This window comes from Hipposideros armiger, unplaced genomic scaffold (assembly GCF_001890085.2).
Source record: "Hipposideros armiger isolate ML-2016 unplaced genomic scaffold, ASM189008v1 scaffold_494, whole genome shotgun sequence".
Taxonomy (NCBI): Eukaryota; Metazoa; Chordata; class Mammalia; order Chiroptera; family Hipposideridae; genus Hipposideros; species Hipposideros armiger.
This window is the reverse complement of record NW_017731844.1, coordinates 839,613-863,822: the sequence shown is the minus strand read 5'-3', so window position 1 is coordinate 863,822 and position 24,210 is coordinate 839,613. Positions and strand designations below refer to the sequence as shown.

The 24,210-nt window shown below is 62.5% G+C and overlaps 1 protein-coding gene across 6 annotated transcripts in view; it reads left to right on the top strand.

The window, feature by feature from the left end:
* The first annotated feature begins 310 nt into the window (after window positions 1–310).
* LSP1 (lymphocyte specific protein 1) overlaps window positions 311–24,210 on the top strand; it is a 34,938-nt gene continuing 11,038 nt past the window's right edge. For 3 of the 6 annotated variants that reach the window (XR_002126761.1, XR_002126759.1, XR_002126760.1), the window contains exons 1-2: window positions 16,646–17,133; window positions 23,315–23,452. Coding sequence is in view for 3 of the 6 variants with exons in the window: in XM_019667360.1 (XP_019522905.1) it covers window positions 17,018–17,133; window positions 23,315–23,452 (254 nt within the window). In the remaining 3 variants the exon portion in view is untranslated. Of the gene's footprint in view, window positions 450–9,458; window positions 10,344–16,645; window positions 17,134–23,314; window positions 23,453–24,210 lie in introns of those variants that run through there. The other 3 variants (XM_019667361.1, XM_019667362.1, XM_019667360.1) reach the window with 3 other exon arrangements.

The window sequence follows — 24,210 nt, the reverse complement described above, 5'->3', positions numbered from 1 at the left end:
TGCCACATGCAAGGACCTTTGAGGCCACGGCTGCTGGGGACCCGGGAGGAGCCTGGAGGGCTCCTGTGTGGGCACCGGGAGAGTGGCGCGCACGGGGGTCCCAGTCCCCATACCAGCCTCTCTGCCTCCATAGGGCCTGTCACCTCAGGTCCCCACAACTTGCTTAATGCTTCCTGGTGCCTGGGGTTTTTTCTCTCTCTCTCCCCTTGCAACAGCAGATTAAAAACAACACCCCAACCCAAGCTCAAACCTCAACCTGCAGCCGGAAAGGGGAAGTGAAAGCTGGCGGGGGGTGGGGGCTTGGGCCACCGCCCCAGGAAGCACCCAGAGCCCCGGCACACACAGCCTGCATCGCCAGACGGACAGACGAACACCAGGCCCATGGCGGAGGCTCTGAGCCCCCCGGACCCCGAGGAGCAGGAAGAACTGCTGGCAGAAGAAGGTTCCGGGTAAGGGCCTGCGGGGAGGCCGTGCGTCGGGAGGCCGTGCGTCGGGAGGCCCACGGCCGGTGCTCTGTTCTGAGCATTTACATGGGGTAACGCTTAAACCTGAGGTCCAGGGCGCCGTGGGGGACTCAGGTCGCACGCAGGCTGCAGGCCGCCTTCCCAGGACCCCATCTCACCCCGCAGTGGCGCCTGCCTTTCCATCTGCCTCTGTGGCTGGGCCTACCTGGGAAAGGCCGAGTTCTCCCCGTGAATTAGTAGGGTGCTGACCCAGGACAAGGAGGGTCGGGTGCCCAATGCAGGGACCCAGGACGTAACCTGGATAGCTGGGGAGGGGACGGGGCCTGGGGCAGGCAGGGCCAACGATGTAAGGGCTGGAGGTGGGCGTGGGGTGGGGAGGGCCAGGCCTGACCAAGGGGGCTGCCCAGCTTCAGGACCCTCAGAGTCAGTACTTGGGGCCTAGTGAGCCCCCTCCCTCTGGTGACGAGGCTGAGGATGAAAGCGGGTGCCCGTTCCGACTGCCAGGCAGGTGCTGTTGGTTGGGGGTGAATGCGAGGGGTCACGGGCAGAGGCTGTGTGTGGGTTGCCGGCAGAAAGGGCCGCGGCCGCCAGAACTGGGCAGAGAAAGTGCTTGTCCCCAGGCCTGTTCAGGAGTTGCTGCTGGGGACTGGCCTGTGTAGAAGCAAAGGACGAGGGACCAGGCCTGGGGGAAGGGCTGTTAGAGGGCAGGCAGAGGTCTGACGGGATGGGGAGCACGTGGGCATGGAGACCACCAGCCAGGAGGAAGGCAGCAGCCCGCGGGGGCCAGTGGCAGGAGAGGGGATGAGAGTCGAGTCGCGCGGATGGAGATGGGGTTGCTCAGGGTCGACTCTCCTGCCCCTGAGCTGCTGCACGGGAGGGGATGAGGGGCTGGGGTGACCCCCAGGGCCTCCTAAGCAGGTATAGGCAGGGTCCCCACAGCCTCAAGGCTGGCTTGCAAAGTGGATTCTGACCCCAGGCCTTTGGCTGGGGGCTGGTGACAGCAATGCTTAATGCTGTGATGACACCTTTACTGATGAGAGAAATGAGTGTGAGCCTGTGCGTGTGTGTGTGTGTGCGTGTGTGTGCGCGTGTGTGTGCGTGTGTGCGTGTGTACGCGCATGCATGTGCGTGCGTGCGAGGGAGGTGGCAGGTCACCTTCTACTTGCTGAATCCCAGGGAGGGCCTGGAGTGAGCGGGCAGCCTGGGTCTGGGTCAGGGTGTGTGCCAGGTAGGGCCGCCAGGGCACACTGTCCCTCACAGGGACCCGATGGGACCCAGCACCCATGGTGGGAGGCTGCGGCCCAGGATGTGTCCGGCCCTGGGCAGGAAGATTGCTGCGTCCTTTGAGAAGGCGGGTGCTCTGAGCACCCAGCAGGTGACCGAGGACAGCTGTGTCCCGATTAGAAATGGCTCCTCACGTCAGCGCCGTCCAAGCTCTCAGCTCCCATGCTCTCGGCCACCTTGTGCCCATAGAAGGGCACGGCTTGAGCCGCCTGGCCGGGCACCCCCGCCTCCCTCCTTGGCCCCATCCTTGACACCCCCCCTCCCAGCTGTCGTGCAAGCCAAGGACAGGAGGCCAAGGCAGCAGGAGGCGCGGGTGGCTGACCCCAAGGCATCTTGGTGCCTGTCCTGGGGACTTGGGCTGCGCCTGTGTGGGACGTTGGGGTGGAGAGCCAGCCGGGTGCGCCCCGCCCCGGGTCCCTGAACCTGGGCTCCCTGTGGTGAGCCCCCACCCCACCCCGCCTCTATGTGGTGTGTGACACCGACCTTTCAGAACGAAACTGAGAGGCAAGGCAGGTTCTCATTTCACAAGGTGACTGAAGAAACGGGATTTTCCTTTGGGGGCTGCACCCAGGGAGGGGATATGTGGCCTGGGAAGCCCCACCTGGGAGCCCCCAGGAGGTCTGCTGGGTCCGCTGGGCTGGAGTGGAGCCAGAAAGACCTGCCCCCAAACCTACACATGCTGCACGCTCTCAGAGGGCTGTCAGGCCTCAGACATCAGCCTGCACGCCGGCCCAGGGCAGGCCATGCCGCTGCAGTGGGGCAACTGGGCAGCTCCCTCCAACTGCCCCAGGATGGCCCCATCCCCCCAAGGGAGCCAAGGGTAGGAAGGAGTGCTGGGACCCCATGGGTCAGAACCCCCCATGCAGCCAGGCCCCCAGGCGGCCCTCCCACCCACTTGCACTCCCAGCAGAGCCAGGCACCGCCTGGGACAGCCAGGGCACGTGGCCCCAAGGGCAGTGGGCAGTGCCCGAGGCCACCCAGGCTTCCGGAGTGGAAGAATTGGGGGGCTGAGCCCTGGGTCATTTCCCTGTCAGAGCTAGGTCGGGCCTTAGGACACCCAAAAGGACCTCTTCTCCTCCTCCCCCCAGGTCAGGGCTCTTGGGCACTTGGAAATGTCCCAGGGGACGAGGGAGGCTGAGCTCAGCCCAGATGACGGACGCCTCCCTCCTGGCAAGGCCCGGCTTCCCCCGCCCTCCAGCTGGGCCCTCCACATTCCCTCCTTGGGTCAGGGAGAGGGACCCCTGCCGATGTGGGAAGCCAACAATCCTTCTCTGCACCCTCACCCCCTTCCTGGGCTCCATCTGTCTCATAAAACATCCCTGGAGTCACACAGGGGCAGCGTTGGGAGGGTCTCAGGGAACAGACAGAGTAAAGCCCCGCCAGGGTGCCGCTGTGAGCTGGCACAGCCGCTGCCCTCCCCTTTGTGACCGCACTGGCTTGCCTGTGCCTCTGTTTCCCTGGCAGGGCACCAGGGTGATGGGCCTGTGGGTGGCAGCCGCAAGGGGCCCCTTTGGAGTCCCCACCAGCTGGCTGGGGTCGGGAGCATGGGCTCTGCTCCGCTGGGTTCCAAGTCCTGAGTGCCAGGGGGAGGCGGAGGACGGGCAGAGTCCTGGGGTCACGGCCAGCATCAGCTGCTGACGCCCAGACTAGTACCTTCTGGGCAAATAAGCTCCCCCCGCCCCGAGGCCTCAGTTTCCCCATCTGCAGTTGTAGCTGCTCAGACTGCGAGTGCGCTCCCCCACCAGTTCACCCAATTCTTCAAACCAAGGTTGTTCTGTGGACCCAGTGAGGTGTTCCCGGGACCTCCCATGTCACAGGTAGAAACACTGGCCTAAGGGGCTGAGTCACTGCCCGAAGGCAGCTGTCTGGCAGTGGACAGACCCCTCACGGCCCTGGTTGAGAACGGGAGCGCCCTCCTCTGCAAGAACTCTCTCTGGGGAGCCCATGGCCTCTGAGGGCTCAAGGTCAGGGTGCCAGGAGCCCGGCAAGGCCTTGAGGGGGCCCCTCGTGGGTGCTCAATAGCCCCACACAGCACTGCCGGAGGTTCCCGTGGGGGTGAGGAAGGAGCTTCTGAGCGCCACCCGGCACAGGGCACAGTGAGAAGGCACCCTGGCGACCTGCCCAGAAAACAGAAATGGGGCCGGCCCTGCTGGAATGAGCTGCTACTTTCTAGAGGTGTCTGGAAAGGTCCCTCAGCCCCCCTCCAGCCGGGCCCCTCCCAAGTGCCCGCCTCCAGCCTTTGGAACCAGGAATGTCCCTTCCGGGGGCTTCCGAAGGGCTTTTTGGAGACTGGGGGCTGAGGCCACAAGGCAACCAGCAGAGGGGTTCCCCAACTCCCCCACTCACAAGTTCCCCCGAGGCAGATAGAATCAGGGCCTCTCTGCCGGTGGTGACCTGAGATTTAGAGGAGAAAGTCGTCCCAGGGTCCCCACCCCCAACACCCACCTGGAGAGAAGGGCTGAGGGGTCTGCGCGGGGTTTATAGGAGGTTAGGGGACTGTGTTTGCTCTGCTCAGCCAGCACCATCCTGCGGTGCCAGACGCAGGCAGATGGCGGGGTGAGGAAAGGCCCTGGTCCTCTCCGGGGGGCCAGGCCAATCCTGTCCAGACGCCACGTGCTAACTGCCGCTAAGCTGGGAAATTGGGAGAGAGTGCTGTCTGGTCTCACGGGCTGGCAGGGGGGTCGCCTGAGCCCAGCGAAAGCCTGCGTCCTTTCCAGGCCCCACCTCCCGTGGGAGTGGGAGGGACTCAGGCCTCCTGGAACGGGGTGGGGGGCAGCCCCCCACTGACACATATACAACCCTACCCCCACCTGCCTTTCTGGGGTCCCCATGTTCCTGGTTGCCAGGTACTGTGGGTCCTGCCACAAGGGAGGGCCCCCTACACACATGCACGTGTGGGGTTGTGTCAGAAACAGTGGGGTAGTGGTGGGGGGTACACCCACATCCCCTCTCTCCCAGAGCCTTGGCTTCCCCAGCTGCCACATGGGCTGTGAGTGAGGACCGTAAGAGTGTCACTGCCCTGCCTCACCCCTGGCAGGGGCGTCTTAGACGTGGCCCCTTCCCCCTGCAGGGAGAACACAGCCCCCTCAGACCAGGGATCTGCGCCCTCTTTCCTAGACCTACCTGCCCTTTGGCTGGTTTCATCTCTGAGGTAACCCAAGGCTGCTTCCGCCCCCCACACTTCCTCTTCCCCGAGCTGCCTCCCCTCAAAAGGAAATGGAACTTGGGACAGATGGCTCTAGCCAGTTGATTCCAGAAGAGTCTGGAGAGAATCTTCAGCTTCTCTCGCCTGTCCGGCCCGAACCCAAACCCGGTGTCATCAATCCGTCCACCCTCCGACCACCCTGGCCTCTTCCCCTTGTTGGACTGAGGAGCAGGAGACAGATTAGTGCCATTTGGGGCTGCCTCCTCTGTAAGTCAGAGGCTGTTGTCTACCTGGAGTCACCCAGGAGCCACTGAGTCCACCGTCCTCCCTGCCATGGGCTCTCACCTTTCATGGGGACACCACTCTGTGAGCATGTTTGTGAGTGGGTATGGTGTGTGTGGTGTGACAATGTTTGAACAAGAGGACGAGTCCCTACCTCTCCAGCCTTTGCTGAGGCTCTACTGTAGCACTCAGCCTACTGGCCATGAGGGTCTGCTCTCTTACCTTCTTGGACCCCAAGCTTGTGAACCATGTTTTAGTCACAAAAGAAGAAAAAAAGGAAAATAAAAGACTCCGTGATGGATAAAAGTATGAATTAAAGGAAAGATAGATGAAGAAGAGTAGGAAGTAAGAACAAATGAATTGATGAATGGGTGAATGGATGATGGGTGGATGGATGGATGGAGAGATGGGTGGGTGGATGGATGAATAGATTGATGGATGGATGGATGGATGGATGGATGGATGGATGGATAAATGTGTGAATGGTCAATTGATTACACAGATAAACAAATAAATTGATGGAAGAGAGGAGTGATGAAACATACATGATTGACTTATGAAAGTAATGAAAATGGGTATATATGACTTTGAACAAGTTACTTAACTCTCTGTATCTCAGTTTCCTCACTAAAATAATATACTGCCTACCCCATAGGGATTTTATGAGGGTTATATAATGAAGGAAAGCACTTAGAAAAGTCTCTGGCACATAATTTCTCATAAATGTTAGCTAGTAGTGGTGGTGACAGAAGTAAAAATGTTGGATGGGCAAATGGATAGATGTTTGACAATGTGGATGGATAAATGGAGTGATGGGCATATGTATGAACAGACACATGGATACGTGCAGACATGGTACTTAGCATATATAACAACAGGTATGACACAAATATTAGCCTATCAAATGGATGCTGACTTTAATCATTTAATGATTCTATTCATATATTTAACTGTTTTGAACCTGTCTATATCAAGCTGATCACAAACTCTGATAGATTTTTGAGCAGGTATCCAAGAGATGAATGGATGGATGGATGATGGGTGGATGGATGGATGGATGGATGGATGGATGATGGGTGGATGGATGGATGGATGGATGGATGGATGGATGGATGGATGGATGGACACATGGAAGTATGAATGGGCAGATAGGTAGAAGGATGGAAGGTAGACAGATAAATGACTGGGCAGATGAATAGGAGGTTATAAGGCCAGGTAGACATATGGATGGATGAATAATAGATAAATTTTTGGATCGGTAGATGGGCAAATATAAAAAGAGATAGACAAATGAAAAGATAGACAGATAGTGAGTAAATAGACATATGGCTTGATTCTGGGTGAACTACTAAACAGACGTAGCTAAGTCAGAAAATCTGCACTCGCTGTTCTCTCTTTCTAGAACTCTTTCTCCCACCAATGTATACTTCTATCTCTCATTTTGTTCAAGTCTCTTTTCAAATAAGGAAAGGCTGATCCCCTCCTGTGAGGCTTTCTCTGATTATTATACATAAAATATCAACCCTTTCCAAAACTCCACATCCACCAACCTTGAATTACATTTTCTATAGCATTTACCACCATCTGATATGTTACAGTAAATATGTACTTAATGTAAATATAAATATTTATATGTTTTGTTCCCACAAAAATGTCAGAGGAGAGAAATGCAGACTCTCTAGCACCTAAACAATGAATATAGCAAATGTTCAATCGATTTGTTGACCAACATATGGACAGATGAACAATTACATGAAGGTAAATGGAGAGATGAATGAATGAATGGTCAGTGGAATGAGATATGGATTAGTGAATGGATGGATGAGAATAACAGTAACTGACTTCTCTTGAAGTTTTACTACGTATCAGCAACTGCTTTAAGTACTAACTCATTTGGATGGCGTAATGGGCAGATGTGCATATGGAAGGACAAAAAAAAAATATATATATATACATATATATATGTATATATATATATGTATTTATGCACAATCGGATGCATCACTTGCTGGATGGAAAGGTGGGTGGACATACGGATGGATGGACGGACAGGCGTACATGAATGGATGTATGAATGGGATGGGTAAATACTAAAATATGTGGAAAGATGAATGAAAGTAAGGACAGCAGAACATTTGAAGAGCTAGAAGGATGTATTAACCACAGTTTTCTGGTTGGGCAGCTGGGCAAGCAGATACACAAACTGATGGATGAACATATAGATTATAGTAATTGACATATATTGAGTGGTTATTATGTTCCAGAGGGATGGGTGGCTAACTGAATGCTTCTTCTAAGTGTTTCATATGCATTCAGACATTTAGATAGATGGTTGGATGGGAGGATGGATGAATGGATAGATGGATGGATGCTTGCTCAATGAAGAAATGTAAAAAGCAACGGATGGACATTGGTATATATATATATATATATATATACTGACGAATGCTTGAATGGATTGATAGAAGGCTAGATTGTGTTTATATGGATATTTGAATGGATAGATATATCAAGAAATTGATAGGTTGATAAATGATAGGATAAATATAGCTATATAAAAAGAAAGGATGAAGCGATGGGTGGATGATGGATGGATGGGTGAACAGATAAACGGATGGCTAGATGAGCGGGTGGGTAGGTGGGTGGGGGGATGGGGGGATGGGGGATGGATGGGAGGATGTATGAACGGATGGACAAATAATAGTAGCGCTGAGGTTAAATACTCTGCCTTATTGTTCCTATTGGGACACGCCCTAGTTGTAGACTGGGATCCTGGTCTCTGCATTTAAAGACCCGTCCTTGCCACTTCTCACCTATTAGCATTTCTGGTAGAAAGCTGTGCAATTCTAAGTTCTTAGTGTCAGGGACTTCGCTCAATCCCAGGTACAAATATTTTTCCTTCTTTTGAACCATAATATGTCCTGGCACATTCCATTCCTGGCTGTGACTGGGGTTCCAGGACTAAGAGCGAGGGGTGAGGGGGTGACAGGTAGGTTGGCATGGACACGAAGCACAGGCTCACCTCCCTGGCTGGTGGCTGAGCCCGGGTCCTGCTGCCCTCCCCTCCTCCTCACTCCGCTAGAATCCTGAGGTCTGCGTTGGATGCTGGGCTGGGCGGCGGGCGCTGGGGACGGGCAATGGGCACGGCTGCCTCTCGGCACTCCCCACACTCTCTGCTCCTCCTGGGTTGTGCGGGGGAAGGGAAGATGCTTGGGCTCCCCTCCAGGACTGGTCACGGGACCCAGCCTGATGTGTGGGCGGGGGGCTCTGAGCCAGACTTCCTGACCCCCACAAAGCCTCCGCCAGCCGGCCACCACCTGAGTCACTGCAGACTGGAGCTGTGGGCTCACGTGGAATTTTTCCGACCGTTGCCGCCACTTCCAACACACACTGCCTTCACACAGTGACTCACTGGCGTGTCCACCCGCTTGCCCGTGTGATCATAACCTTGCCCTTTGTCCACTCACATGTCCCCTAGTGGAGGAACCGCGAGCTGCCGTTCCTCTGTGGCAGGGGGGCTGGAAGGCGCGCGCGGGGCCATGTGCACAGAGATGGCCTCTCCGGGCCGGTGTTGGGGTGGCCAGCCGTCCTCAGACCTGGCGCGTGGTCTGGCTCTCGGGCCCTGGCTCTGAGACCTCGGACACCAGCCTGAGCCTCGGTTTCCCCACCCGGGACATGGGTACATGGCGTCCATGTCTTAGGGCGCTGTGAGTATCGGCCAGCCGGGCGAGCTCCTGGATGCATGATGGCTGGTCCTCAGTGACTCCCCCAGAAAGGGAGTCCAGTCCCTCCCCTTGTCCAGCCACTGGCCTCGAGTGTTCTCAAGTGAGTCACGGTGACTAAGCCCAACCAGAGAAACAACGGGCTGGACGGCTTCTCCGGGGCCTTGGCCAAAGGACCAGGGGCAAGGGGGCGCGGCCGGCCCGGGCACCGCCGGACCCGGTGCCCGGTTGCCACTTCTTGGGAGGATGGATACCAGACCACAGAGGCTGTGTTGGTGTCTGCCTCTTGGGGTCTCACTGCTCTGACCCCCCCCAGGGCAGTCTGGGGGTGGGTGACTGGGGAGGGCAGCCGTCTCCCCATTTGGGGAGCAGAGAGGATTCCTGGGGTGCCCGGCCTCCCCCTAGAGGTGATAACAGGAGCAAAGAGCTGGGAATAAACAAAGGAAAAATGGAGTACCAGGAGGGAGGGGTGGAGGAGGGAGGGAGAGAGGAAGGGAGGGGAGGGGAAGGGAGGGAGAGAGGGAGGGAGACAGAGATAGGGACAGAGACACCAGAGGGAAAAGACAGGAGAGAGGGGCTGGCTTTGGGGCCAGGGAGACCAGGGGTGAGAGGGGAAGGGGCTGAGTGCCCAGGACCAGGCAGGGGGCGCAGGGGAGCTGAACCCAAAAGGCAGATGCAGGAGAGGAAAAGCGGAGGCCGCGCATGGGCCAGGCCAGGCCAGGGCGAGGAGACGGGCCCGAGGGGATGAGAGGCAGGTATGGGGACCAGGCACCCCGCAAGCTCCCGAGACGAGATGAGGGAGGCAGGGGGCAGCTGTCCAGGTGGCCGAGGGGAGAGGTGACCGCTGCTGCCCACCACAGGCCGCCAGGTCCCACTGAGCCCCACTGCTGGGCGGAGAGGGCTGCTCCCTGACATTTTTACTAGTCTGGGAAGGAGGGGGCAGTAGAGGTGGAGGGGACCAAGCGGGGCGCAGTAGGGGGCTGAGGGGGACGAAAGGGAAGCAGCTGCTAAGCCTGAGGAGGAGGGGGCTGAGAGACCCGCACGGTCCAGAGGCCCAGAGACGGGGGGCAGAGGGGCCAGGACAGACCAGCAGACGGAAAGAGGAGACAGGGGAGGGGGTGTCAGGCAGAGTGAGTGACAGCCAGAGATAGAGGGACAGAGACAGAGGGTGTGAAGGAGGGGCAGGGAAGGAAAGAAAAGAAAAGAAAAAAGGAGAAAAAAGCAAGAAAAAAGCAAGAGAGAGGGGTCCAAGTCACAGGATGAGGAGCAGGAACAGGGCAGCAGACAGAGGGCGGACGGACAGGAGCCTTTGAAGAGGCAGCCGCAGCGTCCCCAGGGCTGGGGTCAGGCCAGGTCGCCGGCCAGGCGGGCGGCCGCCCACAGCATGAGCAGCCCGGCGCTCCTGAGGAGGAATTCTAGCAAGCAGGGCCTGGAGCGCCTCCTGAGGTAGGTCCCTGCTGGCCCAGCCGGGGCACCGAGGGCCAGGCAGGACGCCCATGCCGGTGCCACCCACGGACGATTGGCACTCGCCGAGCCTGGGCCAGGATGCCTGTGCCAGGCCAGCCCCGGGCATGGGGATCCCTCAGTTCTTCCGAGGAGCCTGGCCCAGCCCGGCAGGAGTGACCCCCGTGCTACGGGCAGGGTGAGGGGTGTGCCAGGCCGGCCGGGCACGTGCCCGTGTGTGCAGGTGCGTGCACGCGGGCCGTGTCCCCGCCTCTCCCACCCGTACGGCCAGTCTGCCCTGGCTCAGTGCTCTCAGGATGGGGAGCACATCTGCACAAGGCTTCTGAGGCTCACCTGTGGTCGCGCTGACCCTTGGGGACCATCCAGTCATCTTTACACATGATGAAACTGGACTCTACAGCCCATGTACCCACTGCCCTCTGCGCACGAGCCCTGCGTGGGAGGCACCTTGGGCCACGTGAGTGCTCGGGCCTCAGACTCAGATCTCCCCAGGGCCACCCTCCGGGCTCCTGCCTCCTTGGGCCTTGGTCCCATGCCCTGCCCTCTCCCGGCCTCAGTTTCCTCCTCTGTAAAGTAGTGGTGTGGTGTCACCTGCCTTGCAGTGTCGTGGAGAGATAGCAGAGGCAAAGGGCCAGAAGCTCTGCAGAGCTCAGCCGTAGGTGGGCTCAGAGTCGCTGCTTCTCGCCGGGGACCACTCACCGCCTCCCTCTGAGCCGCCTGCAATGCCCTTCCTCCTCCTCATAAACCCTTCCAGGCACCTGAGGCCCAGCTGAAGTGCTGTCTCCTCCATGCAGCCTGCCTTGGCTTCTCCCAAGCTGGGAGGACTGTCCTTTGCCAGGCCTATGAGCCTGCTCCTGCCTCCTTTGATGGCATCGAGCACGCTGGGCAAGCTCCTGGATGGGCATCTCTTGGCATTGCCATGTCCACCCAAACCCTGACTCCGGGAGGAAGGAAGGACAAAGAGGTGTGCAGGTGGGCTCAGCAGCGTCTGAGCGGAGCTGAGAGCAGTCCCGGGCCCCTCCAGCTTGTGACGGCCGGGTCCCTGAAGACACAAGTGATGCCCCCTCCCAGCCCCACCCCGGTCTGGCCCAAGGGCCACCACCCAGGGTTGGGACCCTCTGGGCTTGCTCGTAAGGCAGACCCCTGCGTGTCATCGCCTGGGCTTCACACCTGTCGTTTCCAGGCTCTGCGTGGCTGGGCTGTGTCCTCCTAGGAGTCACCACTGTGACCCTCCAGGAAGCTCTGTGGCCCAGGGGTTGAGGAGAGCAGGGGGTTGGTCTCCAGAGCTAACCAGTGCCACTTAACAAAGGGGAAACTGAGGCCTGAGAGGGGAACAGCACGGCCCTCTGGACAATGACAGGGCGAGACCCAGGGCCTGGCCGGGCACACGCCCCTCATCACAGAAGGGCCTGGCCACAAGCATCCATCTAGCTGTGGCTTTGCCTTCGGCCCAACCCAGTGCCAGGCTGCTGCCCTGGGTGAGGCACTGACAGGCATGGAGGGTACAGCTCAGCTGAGGGTGGGGCCAGGCTTGGGCTCGAGCCCCTGAGCACCCGGGCAGGGCAGGTGGGCCTGCGGTGGCCAGCCAGTGGTTCTGGGCAGTAGAAAGTGTCCCTTTGCACTCCCTGGGTACTCCGGCTGTGCAAGGGTGGGTGGGGAGCAGAGGACAGTCCCTCGTAAAGAAAGGCCGAGTGTGTCTGTCCCGCTGCTGTGAGTAACTCCACGAGCTGTAGGTGGACATGCTCACGGACGTGTGGGGAGAACGCTAACCCGCACACCCTCCCGGCCTCCGACCTGGCGACACCCACAGAGACTCGTGACTCCTGCCAGGCTGGTGACATTCTGCCACCCGCACCATGGTTAGCATCTCTCTGTATCTAAGGGATTGAACTCCCAGCCCCGGCAGACAGACCCCTGCCCCCTGCCTGACAGTTGAACCAGGCTCAGAAAGGCTGGTGACTTGTCCAAGGTCACTGTGGGAGCTGGGGACCCGTCCTCCCTCACCCACCACTTCACCCCGGTTCTTCACCATGGACTGCCTGGACTCTCCCAGCACCCACGCGCCTGGGCGCAGGGCGGGAAGGGGGACGCCATGCGGCCTCTTTCTGTGACAGGCTGGGCAGCAGCCAGGGTGTAAGTTGGATCCAGTTTAAGCGGATTGCAAATGACACCGTAGGCCAGGAGGACCCACCCTCCCTGCCCGATGCGTCTTTCTCTCTACACCTGGCTTATTCCGGGGCTGTGGCCACCCAGATGGGGGGGCTTCCTTCCCCTGCTGTCTCTGCCCAGCAGGACACTTCAGGCTGGCAGGCCCGGACCCCCGGGGCTGGCCCCCACCTCTTGCAGCCCCCCCATGCCAACTCTGTCCCTTCCCCTGTCCCCCTCTTGCTGCTGCCCCTGGGCCATTCAAGGCTCTCCCACGGCTCACATCAGGCCAGGCCGGTGTTAGGGACAGCGAGCAGGCAGGAAAGGGACCCTAGGCCAGCTCATTGCCAGCAGCCACCTAGACTCTGGGCTGCCTGCCTGGTCCTAGAGTCGCTGGGCACCTGGCTTTGTGAGGTGGAGGCTGGGCTGGCACAGATCAAGGGGGCTGGCCGAGTCACCCTGGCTGGCGTCCTTGTGTCATTCGGAGTCCCAGCACAGGAGACTCTGCGGGCTGGAGCAGCTCCGTGTGGGCCCCTCTGCCACTGCTCTAGGCATCCGTCCACTATAGACACGGCAGCAATCTCTGTGCCCGGCTGTCCTACCAGGGGCAGCCAGGCCCAGGAGGCATCTGGGGACCCCCATGGCCAGCAGAGCAAGGACTGGGGCCGGCAGCCTGCTGGGCTGGCCCGGGGGGGCTGGGGGAAGCCAGGCCTCCAAACCACAGTGTCCAAAGGGGTGTGGCTGCCTCAGGCCCACCCAAGGCCCAGATCTGGGGGCGGGGTGGCCCCCGCCCTGGCAGGGCCTGGCGTCTGGTGGGCGGCGCCGCCTCGGGACTGGGTGGTCTGTCAACCAGAGCGGGTGCTGCCCTGGGAGCCCGGGGTACAGGGACCCAGTGGCCCGGCCCCCTGGGCAGGGTGTCAGGGCAGGAGCCCAGAGTGCTGAGGTTCCGGCCAGGCTCCAGATTGGGAACAGGAGCAGGCAGAGCGGCCAGCAGAGCGGCCAGGGCGCACCCGGCACCTGGGGGCTGGACCCCGTACCCTCACCAGAGCCACGCGAGGGCACCCCATGGCTCCCGGCCCCCACGGGATGGCTGGAGGGGGCACAGCCCCCAGGAACACCTCATCACGCTCACAGCAGCTCAGTACAGGTTGGTGGCCAGGGTTCGGCCCACACAGGTGTCGAGGAGGCAGGTGGGAACCCGGCTATAGGTGAGAGCTTGGGGGCGAGAGGGGCAGGAAGACAGGTGCAGGACCCTGGCCCTGGGCGCTGAGTGGAATCAGACCCCAGCCCGGCCCAGAAGGCGAGAGCGTGGCCGTGAGGGAAGGCTGCCACCCGCCGCGGGCAGGGGAGGTCCTGAGGTGAGGCTCGGGGCCAGCACGCCGTGTGCCCTGAGGGCTGCCCGATGAGGAAGGAGTGGAAGAGAGAAAAAGATGAGCGAGTGAAGGGCTGAGACAGAAAGGAGAGACGGCAGGAAAAGGCAGAGGGAGGGAGGAAGCACAGGGACAGGGCTCGACGAGATGGAGATGGGTGGGCAGGAGGGGACGCGGCCAGGACGGAGGCCAAGGAGAGGGGCGGACAGAGCAGGAGACGGGGTGCTCGAGGGGCCACGGGCGCCACCAAGGCGTGCCAGTGCCTCCCCGCTGTCCCCACGCAGCAGAGGGGAGACGCCAGAGGGCCGGGCAGGGCGGGTGCTGAGCAGGGGGTGGGCGGCCCCATCTAGTGTCTGTCCCTGCGTCTCCGGGAAAGATGGGAGCAGGCGGGAAGGGGGGGCAAAAGGAAAGAAAGGAAGGTCCCATGAGGCCGAGAGAGGGTGAAGGGAATGACAGAAAACCCCCACACGAGGGGGTCGCGGGGGCTGAGTGTGCGATTTCTGCACCTGGACTGACACCCTTGAATGGGGACCCGTCTCGTCACTGCCTGGTCTCCCACACCTGTTCTCAGGAGCTGTGGGGTTGGAACCCCCGTGTGCCATAGCCCCGGGGAGACATTACACCCCTAAACTAAGCCTGGGTTCCCTCGTGTGGAATGGGCTGGCGGGAAGACGGCAGTGAGGAAGGAGTCACATACTGGTTATGGAGGGGTCACGTCGCCCCTTTAATGGGGAAGTTCCAGCAGGAGCCCCCAGTTCCTGGCAGTGGCCGCGGGGGCGGAGGACGGGGCATGTCCACCTGACCTCAGCCGGCAGGATATCCAGGGTACACGGGAGTCTCATGGGGCCACTGAGCCTGGCCCTGTGTCCCCGTCTGCGCACCTGAGGAAGCTGAGACCCAAGGAGGTTAGGGGTCCTGCCCAGAGCTTGGGGGCGCGGGGGGGGGCAGGCATGGGGTCTGCAGCATGAAAGGACGAACAGCCAGGGGGCGACAAGAAGGAGACTGAATTAGGGCCCGCCTGGTGTCAAAGTCCAGGCTTTCTGTTCTGCCATGGCCCTGCACCCCGGAATAATCAGCCCCGAGGCACTGGGGGGCAAGGATGGCTCCAGAGGGGGGGCTGGGGGCCAGGCATGGTGTGGTGGCTCCAGGCAGAAGGTCTGGATGTTCTGGGCACTTGGGGGCGAGGACTCCCCGTGAGGGCAGAACCGAGGCTGATGGACAGGCGGTCGTATGCCAGGCTGCTGAGGCTCCCGCCCAGGTGGGCGGCCAGAGACCCGGAGACTGGGCTGACATGAGAGCCATTTTGGCGATGGCTGTGGGCAGAGCCATGCGTGGGGCATTCAGGGGTGTGAGGTGGATCTGGGTTCTGGGCAGGAAGAAAGGGGAGACGGATGGCAGGGCTCCAGTCGGTGCCAGCCACCAGTCGCGTGTCATGGAACGTGCCAAGGCCTGGCCTCGTGAGCACTCCGAGAGCTGTGCCAGGCAGTCCCAGCCCGGCTCGCGAGCGACTGGCTCTCCTGGAGGGCCGTCCGGCACCAAGAGGAGACTGGGCTGGACCTGGAGATGCAGCCGGGCTGCCGGTCAGCCGGGGCGCCGTGTGGTCAGCCCCCTTGTCCAGTCCCCGGGAGGTCGGGCCGAGGGATGCAGTGTGTAGGCGGATGACTGGCTGAAGCAAAGGATGCTGAGTGTGGAGGGCGGGGCGCCCGGGAAGGTCTCTAGGGCTGTGTGGCACTTGGCGCAGGCCCCTGCAGTGCTGTGGTCAGTGACTCGGAGGAGAGCAGGAAGACCTGTGTGCGCAGTGCGCAGGGCGGCGGGAGGAATGCGAGCACGGGCCAGTCCAGCCACAGTCAAGCTGGACCCGAGGGCAGAACAAACCCGAGGAGGGTGAGGCCTTCACCTCCAACCCCGGGCCCAGGCGGGCAGCCGGTCAGAGCAGATGGGAGCTGAGGTGTGGAAGTGGCCGTCCACGGAGCACATCACAAGAGGTAGGACGCTCAGCCGGAGGGAGGTGACCAGCCGGTCAGCGGGACGTGAAGCTCAGTTCCGGACCCCACTCTGGGGCAGAGGCGGCTGGTGCCCGGCCTCACCTCTGAGGACCCGGGGAAGCCTGGGCTGGGGGGGTTGGGGGCCCCAGTGCCCATTTTCCAGTCCTGGCAGGGTCGTAAGAGCCCGAGGCTCAGTTCTGTGGAGCCAAGTTGTAAAGGGAGGCCTGAGAGAGGGTGGAGCTCCTGTGAGGAAGGTTTCAGGGGTCACAGACCCCCTGAGGCTGGACCTGCCCGCCGGTGCGTGGGCACCGGGTTGGCAGCAACTCCGTCACAGCGCCCTTCCCTCGGGCTTTTTGGGTGGATGATGGAGGTCCACTGGCTGCCTGGATGCCTCTGGGGGCCGGGTGGTGTGATGCGCAAGCCTGGGCTGCGGTCGCCCTCACAGGCATTCGGAGCCTGGTCCTCCCCAGGAGCCGCACGGGGCCCGAGGCAGCCACCATATCACAGGTGTGGGGTGAAGGTTGCAGCAGGAACCCGGGTGCCAGGTGTATCAGGGGGGCTCGGGGACAGCCTTTCGTCCCCAAGTTCGGGCTGAGGTCGTGTTCCTCCGGTGTGGGTGGCTCGCATGGGGCAGGCGGTGCTGGGGACCAGCAGGGTGGCCCCAGCAATGCCACAGGAAAGACACCCCACCACGCCACTCTCTCCCCAGGGGCACCGGTGGGGGGAATTGTGGGTCATGGGGGCTTCGAATCTGGGGTCCAGGCAGGATGGGGAGAGAACGGAGCTGTGGTGAGGATCCCTGCCCCCCTTCGGCGGGGGCCCCCTCACAATGTCTCCCAGACACCCACACATCCATCCATTTGTTGCCCCTTCCTCTCCACCACCGTTTCCTCTGGCCCCTCGGGGCTGAGCCCAGGCACAGGAGCCCCTTTCCCGGGGGGGCTTCCTGCTACTCTCCTCCCCAAATAAGAGCTTGGACTCGGGGACCTCCTCTGTGGCCCTGGAACAAAACTGCGGTGGTGTCGGTGGAGCTGGGGGTGTCGGGGTCAGAGGAAACCCCACCCATCTTTGGGGCCCTAGCACCTGGCAGGAAGGAGGGAAGGGGGACGGAGGGCAAGAGGGAGCAGCAGGGTAGACGGAGGCGAAGCCGGGAGACATGAGGACCGAAACCCTGGGCTGGATAGGAGACCTTGGAGCAGGTGGCAGACATCGGGTGTTATCAAGGGGGCGCAGAGAGCCCGGCCCAGGGAGGAAACTCGGGGACGGTGGCAGGTGTGTCTGTGGGCTCCAGCCCCACGCTTCAGCTGTGAAGTGGGGCGACTGCCCCGACCGAGTGGGGCGAGAAACTAGTGGCTCATGAGACAAGGGCCGGAGCCTGTCCTGAAGAGTCCCTGGTGACCGGAGGCCAAGGCCAAGGCCGCCCCGCCCTGACTGCCCTGGGGGCCAGCTGGGAAGATGTGCAGAAGGGGGGTCCTTGGCTTTAGGGGCTCTGGGTGGGGCAGCTAGGGGTCCCCCAAACAGGAATCCCCAAGTACTGCCCCACCAGGAAGACGAGGGGGTGCTGGGCAGAGAGCCCCAGCAGAGACCACACTGGGAGGGATATGGAGGTGCACCTGGGCTGGGAGAGGGGCGAGGCACACCCGTCCCTCTGTGGGCAGGTGGCTCTGGAGGAATGTCACCGATGACGCAGACAGGCCCGCGAACAGGCTGCCCTGGCCTCTCCCGGAGGCAGGGCTCAGGGAGGGGACGCCGACTGCTGCGGTTGCACAGCCCTCCTCCTCCCCCGGGGGCCGGGCAGGCTGCCCCCTGTGTCCCCTCTGGGGGCTGCCCTGGGATGCCCTGCCCAGGGCCCCGGGCACCTAGTGCAAGTTGCAGGCGGGCCTCTCTCCTGCCAGCTTTGGGCTCGTAGAGGCCTGCACCCCTAGCCTGAGCCCTTTGGGGTGCCATCGCCTCTCCGGTTGCGGGGGAAGCCAGCTTTGCAGGCAGATGTGCCCTCCTCCAGGGAGCCTGCCCAGGGCCGGCCTACCAGAGTCAAGAGAAAAGTGGTGTGTGGCATGGGCTGGGCTTAAGCCTCCTGGGGGCACAGGGCACAAGGGGTGGGAGCTGGGCCTGGCCGGGGAGGGTCTCGGTTCTCACTCTGCAGAGCAGGGTCAGTGCGCCTTTTTATAGGAGGGCAGCTAGAGGCTGGGCCTGGGGTCTCTCTGGTAAGAGGGCTCAGACAGACCACAGCATGTCCGTCCAGCCCCTCTCCTCCCTGGAGGGGCGGAGCCGCTTCCAGGCCTCCCCACAGCCCCGCCTCCACGGGGTGACTGACAGAGGCTGGCCCTGCCTCCCGCCCCACGCCGCTGCCCCTCTGGCCTCAGCCTGTCACCCGAGGATGGCAGCAGGCTGCCCACCTCATGTCCCCCTCCGGCCACCATCTACTCCACACTCCTCACTACTCAGAGCCTTCCATGACCCTGGGGCCCCCAGTTTAGCGGCTCCGCCTTTACTCCTTCGGAGACCACAGCTGCCCCAGGCCTCCGGGTCCTGCCTGTTCCTTCTGCCCCTTCGGGAGCGAGGACAACGGGGACGCGCCAGGAGGAGCCAGCGCAGAGCTGAGCGCTGGGCACAGGTCTGCTCCGTCAGCCCTACATGTGGGGACACCAAGGCCCCCAGCGATGGCGTGACCGTGTTGGTCCAGGAGTCCACCGGTCTGGGCCTCAGCTCTCACTGGCACGCGGTGCGGGAGTGCCCTAGAGGTGGTCTGGCAGGAGAAGTGGGGTTACACAGCGAGGCCGGAGGGGCCTCGGGCAGGGTCCCCAGGCTTCGTCCTGCCCCTGCGGACTTACCCCCAGGGCTCTCCCCCGTTCGTTAGTCTGCGACCCTCACGTGCAGTCCCTCCCCACTGACCATCTCTGGGGGCCCCCCTCACTCCACGCTCTGCACGCCCAAGCTCTACAGGTGCCTCCCCCAAACCTACCCCCTCGAGCTCCCCGTCTCCCTCATCCCCCAAGGGCACAGAACGAATGCCCAGGAATTCTGGGGCACCGTCCCTTTGATCACCCCACCACCCCAGCCTGTCACTTCTTCCTCCAAACCCCTGCCTCCCCTCCCCTTCACACGCAGGCCGGGCCTCTTGCAGAATGCTGGCTTGATGGGGCCCGTGCTGGCGTGGGACCTGTCGGAGCTGCCCACCCACCTCCCCACAGCTGTCCCACCCTGGCCTCGGCCACCCTGGGGTCTGCTGCCGCCAGCACTCTCGCCTGTGTGTTTGTCCTCCCCCTCCCCCTGGCCCGCAAACCCCTGCTCCTCTTTCAGACCCAAGTTCAGGTGGCTTACTGAGCTCCCCTAAGCAGTGGGGTGCCTGGTGGGGTGTCTGCCTGGCCCACAGGACAGGGGTTGCCTCCCCCCAGGCCCAGCAGGGCATGGGCACACCCAGAAAGGTGCTGCTGGAGGGAGGGCGGGCTGGACCAGCTCCAGGTTGGTGGGGGGCAGGTCCCAGCAGCTGCAGCCAAGCGCCTGCACCCCTGCCTGGGGCGCCTGGGGCACTCCTGCCGCCCCACCCACCACCACCTGCTTGCTAGCTGGCTCAGGATTCTTTGTGCTCCCTGCTCGCCCTCCCCTCTCACAGCTGCACCCCCAGCTGCCCCTGCGAGGACTAGTGACAGCCCGCACCCTGGCAGCGCCATACCCACAGACCCTCCCTAGACTGCCTGGGGCAGGACCCTGCATTGCACAACTGGTGAGGGGCACCCCCGGTTGTGGGGTGGGAGTGCTGCACTCTCCCACGCCCCGAGAGAGCGGGCCTGACCTCCGCCCTGGAGGCTGGTCTACAACCGAGGTGGTGGGGGCGCTGGCTCCCCTCCAGCCCCGGAAGGAAGCCGCACTGAGAAGGCCTCTCCATGGGTCATTTCCCTCCACTCTCTGTCCCTTCACTTATGGCCTCCACAGTCACTTGAGGGGCCCTTCTCTTTGCAAGTGTTCTCCCTGGTCCACGGTGTATGGAGACCCCAGGGAGGCTGGGGACGGGGGTGGGAGGACTAGGCCAGCTCCCCAGGCTTCCCGGGCAGCCCCTCCCGCCCATGGCGTCCAGGGGACTTGTGGTCAGGAGGGTCCCCTGTGGGCCTAAAGAGAAAGTTCCCACGTGACAGGCTGGGCCTCGCTGTCCTCCCTTTGGCCCCTGCCCGCAGCCGGGCCCCAAGCCCTCCCCACGACTCTAAGCAGACATTTAGGCGCCGGAGAGGCAGGTGGGGCAGCCCGCTAGCTGCCTACAGGGGGCAGAGTAGAGAGGAGACTGGTCCGGGAGCCCCCTCTGGAGCCAGCCACGTAGGCAGGGGAGGCGGGAGGGGGGACAGCTGGGGGGGCCAGGCCTGGTGCAGGGCTGGCACCATTGGCCCTCGGTGGCAACTGGGGGCTGCAGAGGAAGGAGAGGAGGGGCCAGCCTCTTGAGTCAGGGGCCCCGGAGGTGACAGACCCGGCCAGCGGGGGTGGGGGCAGCCCCTACACTCAGGGACCCCCGCTGAGTATGGGAGGCCCAAGCCTGCCCTGCCTGTTGGGGTCTGGGTGGAGCAGGGCCCCCGCAGTAGAGCCTGACACGGGGAGGGGAGTGCACAGCCCCACTCCGCGCCCCTCGGGCTGAGCCCTGGGCCTCAAGCATGGAGCCAGAACAGACACAGGAAATCGCCTAATTGCATTTGCTTAGGAACAGCAAATCCCTTACAGCTGCAGCCGGCTGAGCTGGGGCCACAGGCGGCCGGCTGTCGCCAGCGTCCTGACAGCTCTGCTGAGCGTGCCAAGGGGTCTGGGCCTCTGGCCGGGGGCGCCTTTCCCAGGCCAGAGGCCCCCACCCCACCCCAAGAGAGCCACCCCCATCTCAGTTCCCAGAACAGAGCCCAGCTGTGGATCTGTGAGGGGCTGAGGTCATGGGAGGGGCCAGGAGGGGCCGCATTACTCACATCCTGGGGCAGCTGGGAGAGGCGGGAGGCGGGAGGGAAGGGGCCTCTCTGGCTCCTTGTCCTCGGGCTGCTGGGTCAGGGGCTGCTAGCAGGGTGGCTTCTCTCAGTGCGGGGCTTTGGGGAGACACTGGGAGACCCCTACTCTGCACTCCTACTCTGCCCCCACCCCCCACTCCCTGGCCAGCAGGGCTGGCGGGGGTGGTCCCACACGGAGGCAAGAGCAGGGGGTGACCCTCAAAGGGGCCTCAGGGAGGATGTTCTCAGAAAATACTTCTTGGCCTCTCCCAGGGCCGTTGCCGGGGCGATGGCTGGGAAAACAGTAAACAGTGTTCTGGGGGGCTGGCCTGCCTTTGGCCCTCACCTTGGTCCCGTGTCTCAGCTGCACGTGCACATCCCTGTGTGTTCATGTGTGTGCATGGGGGCGGGGGGTGTCTGGGCCCACGCATGGAGTGTGGGTCTGTGTGCCTACGTGGGCCTGAGTGTGGGGCTCATGAGAAAGTGTACACATCTGTGTGTGCAAGGGAGGCCCAGCTACGTGCTGTGGGCTGGTGTTCCGCCTGGTACGGGAGCCAAGCACAGGCCTGCAGGGGGCTCCCGTGACCTGGGCCCACGACCAGAGGGCGAACCCAGGGCATTGGCTCATGTCTAAACCCAAGGCCCAGTGTGGCCTCTGCGCTGTGCTGGTGCAGCGTCCCCAGGGCTTGGTGGGGAGTCCGGGGAGCAGCCCCCTGTGCAGGAAAGGCCCCTGGAGACCTGAGACCAGGCCAAGGAGGAGCTCAGGCACAGGCACACACCCCACCTGGGCCCAGGAACGCACCTCACCTGGGCCCACAGCACACACCCCACCTGGGCCCAAGCACACACCCCACCTGGGCCCAGGAACGCACCCCACCTGGGCCCACACACACACACCCAGGCATGACACATTGACTCAAACACCCCAACACAAACGTGTCTACAGCCATGAGCAGCTCAGACATGGAGCGAGAGGAACAAAATGGCTGCCTCACCCCTCCAAGGAACCCTCCCGGGAAGCCCCCTGGGGTTACCTCAGGAGAGGGGTGGGCACCCTCCTTCCGCCCCACAGCATGGGACCCAGCTCTGCGCTCCCACCCGCCATTTGGAGGGGCTGCTGGTGCACGCGAGGGGGGAGGGACCCCGGGCCCCAGCAGCCCTGAGAGCGCCCCAGGCTCTACCTCCCGCACAGAATGGGGCCCTGCAGCCCCCAGCCAAAGGCTTGGAGTGGGAGGCAGGGCTTCATGTGCCCCGTGATGGGACCAGGTGTGAGGATCAAGGGCTCCCTGGGGCCCGTGGGGGAGGGCTTTGGGGGTGGGCAGCCTGAGATGCGGAGGCCCGGGTCCCACGGGGTGCAGCGGGGGAGCGGGCCTGAGCTGGGGCTGTGGAGGGGCCTGGCTTTTGTCTGAGGCTCCAAGGAGACTTAGGAGAGATTAGATCACACGCTGGCTGCTGAGGCCGCAGGGCGGAGGCCCACAGATAGCGCTGCGGGGTCATTCAGCGGACAACAGCAGGAAGGGGCTGAGACCCCGGTGTGGGGCAGTGTGCTCTGCAGCAGTGGGGACCCGGGGCTCCCCTCTTGGGTTGTAGGGGGGCTGGGGGGAGGAACAGGGCCATGCCTGCTGGACACCAAGGGTCAGGAATCTGCTGGGCTGGGGCAGGGGAGGACAGGCTGTGGACCCCCGGTCCCAGGCCAACCTTGGGTAGCCCTGAGGCACCCCGAGAAGCTGTGGGTGTCAGCACATGCTGAGGAAGGAGGCTCTCCTAAGCCTGGCTCTGTAGTGGGCCTCAGTTTCCCCGTCTTTGAAACAGCCTAGAGAGACGCCATGGGGGGCTCCGAGAGGGTGGGACGGGCTGGATGAGCCGGCCCTGCGGGGTCCTCAGATGTGGGTCAGGCCCACGCTGGAGGCAGCCTTTTTCTGGGCCTCAGGTCCTTGTGGGGGCAACTTCTCTCTGGGGAACAGGAAGGTGCACCCTAGTCAGGGTGGTCGGGGTAGGGGGTGCTGCCTGGCTGGGTCTGCCCCTGGCCTGACCCCAGCCCGGCCCAGTAATGCTCAGTTAGCCAAGGCTGCAGCCACTTCACTCAGTAGGACCCGTGGCACCAGCTGCCTGGTGGCCACAGCCAGCTCTCTGTACCTTCAGCAACACCTCTCCATGTCCTCCGGGGCCTTGCCTGGGGCCAGGGCCATGCTGGCCTGTATCCTGGCTCTGATCAGGTCAACGGATCCAGCTGGTAGAAGGCCATGGAGGGTCTTGTCCTGCTTGTGCACTGGGGGCCCTCCATCACCAGGAGGCACATGGGTATCAGATGCCTACAGAACCCTAGGACCTCCCCCCAGCCACGGGCACCTTCATGACCATGTCACAGGAACTCTGCCTTAAAGGTGGGGAAACTGAGGCCTAGAGGGCACACAGCCCCTCCGCACACAGCTCAGCACAGCCTGTTTCGGTGGGAGAAGTAGGGTACGGGCCGAGGTGTGACCGTCTCTCTGTGTCCCCAGGCTCACCACACAGTGGAGTCTGGAGGACGATGAGGAGGCCGCCCGGGAGCGACGCCGGCGGGAGAGGGACAGGCGGCTGCAGGACCAGGACGAGGACCACGGCGGCCTGTCCTCAGAGCCCCCGGAGCAGGAGAAGCTGTAAGCCACCATGGCAGGTCACCGGGTCCTGCACCCCGACGGAGGGAGACTCTGGTGGTCAGCCCTCACACTGGGGGTCCCAGAGCAATGAAGACCGGAGAGGGGCCGTCTGGGAGCGGGGGCAGGGCTGGACAGTGTTCTTGGGTGGGGGTCATCAGAGCCCTGCCTGTCCGTGGACTGTGCCGGGCGCCTGGCCAGAGATACATGCAGCCCCTTCCGGGCCAGGCTCCGGGGCCGCTCAGGCTCTGGCCGCCTCGAGTGGTCCCAGCCCTTGCTTGGACCAACTCTGACCCCAGCTGCATGGCCCTGGCCCCCGAGCCCCCCGCCCAAGCTCCCTGCTGCCGGTGACTCATGGAGGCCGTATCCAACTTGGCAGGCCCCAGGCCGACTCGCTTCCTCCCAGGCCCAGGAGGCCCCCATGGCTGGGCTGGGCTGTTTTTCCAATATTGCCCCCTTCCCGGCCCCGTTTTGTTCCATTTTCTCCGAGTCAGCAGCTCTGGGCGGGGTGGGGTGTTGCAGCGGTCACGGCCCTTCAGACCAGGTCCTTGAAGAAGCAGGCAGTGGTTAAGGGGTGGGGGGGAGCCCACCACACCAGGATCAGAGGCCTGTTGTGGGGCGACAGGGGGCACGGGCTTCCTCACCCTGCTGCCCAGGAAGGAGCCTGCAGGCAGAGCCCTGGGGGCTCAGCTTGGAGAGCAGAGGGAGCCTGGTTCCCCACACTCAGGGCATAGGCTGATGGGGGAGACACAGCCAGTTCT